This window comes from Hyperoodon ampullatus, assembly GCF_949752795.1.
Source record: "Hyperoodon ampullatus genome assembly, chromosome: 6".
Classification (NCBI taxonomy): domain Eukaryota; kingdom Metazoa; phylum Chordata; class Mammalia; order Artiodactyla; family Ziphiidae; genus Hyperoodon; species Hyperoodon ampullatus.
The window spans coordinates 28,304,829-28,310,459 of record NC_136919.1 but is presented as its reverse complement, the minus strand read 5'-3'; the positions used below and the strand labels follow the sequence as shown (position 1 = coordinate 28,310,459).

General features: G+C 39.3%; 1 protein-coding gene across 1 annotated transcript; it reads right to left on the bottom strand.

Moving 5' to 3' along the window:
* Window positions 1–635: 635 nt before the first annotated feature.
* Window positions 636–1,217, bottom strand: LOC307054755 (biogenesis of lysosome-related organelles complex 1 subunit 5-like; the record flags this gene model as incomplete). The annotated part of the gene is made up of 1 exon (XM_079706655.1): window positions 636–1,217. One exon carries the CDS (start codon window positions 1,215–1,217, stop codon window positions 636–638), a length of 582 nt encoding a protein of 193 aa, XP_079562781.1.
* Window positions 1,218–5,631: the final 4,414 nt, after the last annotated feature.

Here is a 5,631-nt window from a genome sequence, read left to right as displayed (position 1 = left end):
CTGCATGGTATAACGTTAATGTTCTCAATGAATGTCTTGACTTGATCGTTATCAACTTCAACTGGTCTACCCAACCGTGGAGCATCGTCCAGTGAGACATCTCCAGCACGAAACTTCACAAACCACTTTTGACACGTTCGTTCAGTCATAGCGCCTTCTCCATACACTGCACAAGTTTTCTTTTTTTTTGCATTTTGGTTGCATTTTTACCTTTCTTGAAATAATAAAGCATAATATGCCAAAAATGTTGCTTTTTTTCTTCCATCACCAATATTTAAATGGTTACACAAAGATTCACCAATTTTGATGTCTTTTTTTAAATGCACGCTGATATGACATCTGTCACACACAGTCTAACAAAATTGTCTTTTTTTTTTTTTCTCATTAACAAAGAGCACGTTTATACCATTTTCCTCCTACTTCTCCCCATTTAGAGATATAGGCAGATACAGGAACTTAAAACCGGGAAGATGTGGCATTCTTCTTCTAGGAAACAGCTAAGACTCCGGTAGCAGTTTCTTTTTTCTGCAGAGGAGTGCCACTGAATACACTGCTAAACTTGAGGCAGAGGCTAAGCGGTTTGGTGGGAGCGGTTTCTGAGGGGAAGGCAATGTTTTCTCATCAGTCTGTCACTGTTATGGTTCAAGTTCTCCAAAGGCTGGAAATTTTGCCAGGCCCTTCTCCATCTCGGCGTATTGTTCTTTAAGCCTCTCCATGGCTTTTCTGTGCTCCTCGTCCACTTCAGCCTGTTCGCTGTGTTGTTCTTTCATGAAATCCTCCCACTGCATTATATGCTGTTTCTCACTAGCTATTAAATGGTCATTATGCATCTTTTTTCGCTCCTGTTCCCTCTGTTGGAGTCTACAGACCGAGTCAGTAGCTGCTTGCAATCTCTGGAGAACTTGGTTTAAGTTGTCTTGCATTGTTTCCCTACACGTGGGAAGAGTATGTTCATTTGTTTCGTGGATCATATTCTTCAAATTTTCAAGAACTCGCATTTCTCGAAGACCACATTTTTCTTCAAATTCTTTCACAAAATAACGGGTTTCACCTTGGATAACTGGTCTGTGATCTAACAGCCTTGAATGAATTTCTCCGAGATCCTTGATAATGAGGTGGGCTGGCGAGCCCGCGGTCCCCAGTGAGTCCTTCTTCTTGCCGCCGCCAGCCAGGGCGGCCTCATAAACCTCGGGGGTCTCCGTCCCTCCGTCGCTCATCCCGGCCAGCTCCGCCCCAACAAAATTGTTTTGAATGAAGTTAAAGACAACTAAGTGCTACTAGAGCCATCTTACAGAAAAAAACAAACAAACCTTTTGGTCAACCCAATATTTACCTGATTTTTTGGAACTGCTACATACATGATGTTCTATGAATACAAGTACCACAATTTATTTAACTTATTATCAATTTGTGGATTTTGCTTTTACTAATAATGCTATGGTATGCATCCTTCTACTTACTATGTCCATATCTGAATAGTTCTCTAAGACAGATACCTAAAAGTGGAATTGCTGTCTTGAAGATTATACATATTTAAGTCTATAAAATGCTGCCAAATTGCCATCCAAAAAAGGCTATACCAATGCGTACATCCAGCAGCAGAGCATAAATGGGACTTCCCACAACTTTGTATCATGATTAAAATTTCGCCAATGTGTTAGGTGAAAATATTTTATTGTTTTTATTAGCATTTTCCTGATTATTAGTAAGGTTCAGCATCTTTTCATATGTTTATGGAGCATTTACATTTCTTCTTCTGAGTCACATTACTTTTTACTATACATCCTCTATTACAAGGGTCCCCAGCTTCTGGACCACAGACCAGTACTGGTCCGCAGCCTGTTAGGAACTGGGCTGCACAGCAGGAGGTGAGCGGCACACAAGTGATCTTCTGCCACTCCCCATCACTCCCCATCACTCCCCATCACTTGCATTACCACCTGAATCACCCCCCCTCCGCCATCCGTGGAAAAATTGTCTTCCACGAAACCGGTCACTGCTGCTAAAAAGGTTGGGGACCACTGCTCTATTAGGATTTTCTCCTAGTAAGACAATTAAAAGAACTGGGCTTTGAGGGGAAGGATGGTACTTCAATGGGGAAATGAGAAACTCAATAGACAAATGTATCTTACATTGTAACTGAATATTGTAACCCAGAACCCACTTTTTTTTTTTATTGTATCCCACTTGGGGATAAAGAATCAATACCGTCAGTGATTGAGTAGACTTAATGCACTAACAATAGTTAGAACACTGTATAAGTTTCATTTAGTAATATTTCAGGTAACCTTTGATGAATTACTTAACTTCTCTGCAGCTCAGTTATCTCATATGTAAAATGGAGATAATATTACCTACCCAACAGAGTTGTTTGAGGATTACATAAGTTTGATGTGTATAAAGTGCTTGGAATAGTACCTGGCATACAGTAAGTGCTATATAAACATTAGTTATTATTATAATTTCCAGGAGGAAAAGTGTGAAAATAATACCACATGTGTGCAGTTGAGCAGAGTTTATGCAAGAAATGGTGGTGCACAAAGCAATTCAAGAATTGTATATAATATATATGGATTTATCATGTGAGTTGGGGGATGGGGTGGTGATAATTGTGAAATCCCCCAAGAGTGGGGCAAATATCTGAAGAAGTCTGCCTGATGCCACCAACCAGCTGTTTGGGTTGTATTATCTTCCTAGAGTGTAGGTAGGTAAGTAAGTTAGGAGCAGGAAAGCAAAGTAGGGCAGGGTATCCTAACAGAGGACATTCAAAGCAGTAAAATGTAGAAGTCAAAATCTCTGAGGGTGACATGAAAGTCAGGAGCTCCTCAGACACAATGTAAAGAGGTGGAGAGACTCAGTCCGGTGCCAGGAACTGAACAGTTGAGTCAGAATGAGAACAGGCAGCAATAGAAAAACAGAAGAGGAAGTGGGACAACTGTGTCAATCTTGTTGAAACTACACGCCTCACTTTGGAGTTAGTGGATGTTAGGCAGGCTTAAATGCAAAAGATAGAAGGATTCAACACCTAAACAAAGTGGAGAATCACTGTGATCCAGATTGACTAGACTAAAACCACCATGGCCTTGAATTTGTGTCATGTTCCTTTATGCCACAAACACGATATGCAGCAGGCACCCTAATGTCTCTGAATATGATGCTAAGGACCTGTTCATCACACTAGATTCCAGGGTTCAAAGACATGGGTCAATTTTATTAGGTATTGAAGCAGTGGACATCCAGGATTAACTTGTTTCTTCCACTGAAGAAAACGCTGCACTCCCAGTTAATAAATGTGAAGACTAAAATGGATTTTAAAGATGTAAATATTAAAAGGCTTCTGTAACTACAAAAAAATGGAGGCAACAAGAGACTGTATTTGATTTTCTAAACCATGAAGTGCAATTATCATGAATCCTTCCTAAACTAAAACAACCACAATGAAAAGTTTACTTTCATACTCTTCTGCCACTTCTAATCTGTGCTTTGTATTTACAGAAAGTTATCTTTAGTTTTCCGCTTAAAATTCTGTCTGAATATTTAAACTTGACATATCCTCTGAATTATTTCTGGAGATTCATTCAGGTATTGTGGCCTTCCACAGTTTGACATAGTTGTATGTTATTGAAACCTTGCTGGGATTTTCCATGAGTTTAATTTTAGTTTTAGGATTCATTTTGAGTATCAGGTCTGTGCAATTATATTACAATTACATCAGAAGCATCAACTGTAACAGCAACTTACCCATGTTTTGTTGGGGAGGTTAGGACAAGATGTGGGGCTGGGGGTGAGGGGAAAGGGAGTATGAGGAGGGACCAGAAGCAGGTTGTGGGAAAGGCCCTGAACTTGGGAGTCAAAAGATCCATGACTGAGACAGCGTCACCACTTACTAGCCAGACAAATCATTGAACTTCCCTCCTTGCATTTGTAAAATAAAAAACTGTGAGAGTTAAAAAGCTACCGTGGGGCTTCCCTGGTGGCGCAGTGGTTGAGAGTCCGCCTGCCGATGCAGGGGATACGGGTTCGTGCCCAGTCCGGGAAGATCCCACATGCCGCAGAGCGGCTGGGCCCATGAGCCATGGCCGCTGAGCCTGCGCGTCAAAAAAAAAAAAAAAAAAAAAAGCTACCATGTATGAAAATTTCCCATAATAAGAGCTAACAGCTTTGAGGGCATACTATGTGCCAGAACTCAGCTAAGTGCCTCATTTGGATCATTTCATTTAATTCTCAAAACAACCCTATGAGTTTGGAATTCTTAGTTGCATCATTTTACAGATGAGCAGCTTAGAGAAGTCAAATAACTTGCCCAAAGTTACAAAGCTTGTAAGTGTAGTAAGTGGAGTTTCAAGCTCAGCACTAACTCCAAAATTAAACTTAATCACTGTTTTATACACTACTTTCTTCCATGTTTTATTGGCTCCTAATATGCATATCAGCACAAAAATAACTTTTAGCTATTGTGCCAACTCTGACTCTCTAGAGTTCTACCTTTCACAAGGATTTTTTAAATAATGCCACTTATTGCTCAATAAACTGTGCTGAGGGTTTTACATATATTCTCATTTAATTCTCCTAACAATCCTATGCTGTAAGATTATCCCCATTTTACAGAGGAGGAAAATGAAGCATGAGAAGTTAATTGAATTCCCCAATATCACAAATGTCATGTGGGAACTGTGACTTGAACCCAAGTTTACCTGGTTGCAGGATCCATTTACTTAAGGACAATACTATATGAAGTCACATCATATTCAAGGGTTAAGTTCTAAAGTCAATATACAAGGCAAAAATTGCATATAATCAAAACTACCACTAGAAATCCCTGTCATCACAGATCATGCCTACCATACATGGGCATATTTTATAATACACTGGAGACCAATAAGTTCAACAGCAGAAATTTTTCCTTCAGGACTGGAACAGATTGCTGTTTCTTCAATTCAGCACAGATTAAACAGTTAGTTTATGTTTAGAGGCTATATTTTTGAAAAGTAAGTGTCTTTAACATGAGAATCATGCCCAGCTCGATAGTGTTCATATCATAGAAAATAAATGGAAACTGAAGCCAACTGACTGAATAGCAAACTAATGTTTCCCATTTCACGCTCTCTCCAGGGCATACAGCCGTTGAATGAAATGGCTCACCGGTACTACGAAAATTTCACTTTTTTATTTTCCTTTTGAGCACATGTAATGTGCTTCTACTACATGCTGTGAGGCCACATCAAGGGTCAGGCGGAAATAGGGTGATCATTAGTGATTCTTGTAGGTTATGAGTATGAGAGTGGCAGTTTTTGCCATAAATGTAGAAGGTTCTTAAGTATTAACTAAATCTGAAACTCGCTCTTCCTCTCATATCCACATAATTTATACTTATATTTTATAAAATTTAGCATGCTATTCTGATTTGATCATAAGTCCTCAAGGGAGGAACAATGAGTCTTGCTAACCACTTTAATCCCAGAGTCCAGCAGAACAGCTGAAACACTATGGCCCAACTCAAAAACAGTTTTGTTGTATAATGAATGAATAAATAAATGATTATTTTCTCATATTATTTTATGGAGTTAATCTTCACACAGTTGGACCCTCTTATCCAAAAGGCATGGAAAACACAATTTATTAGATTTCCTG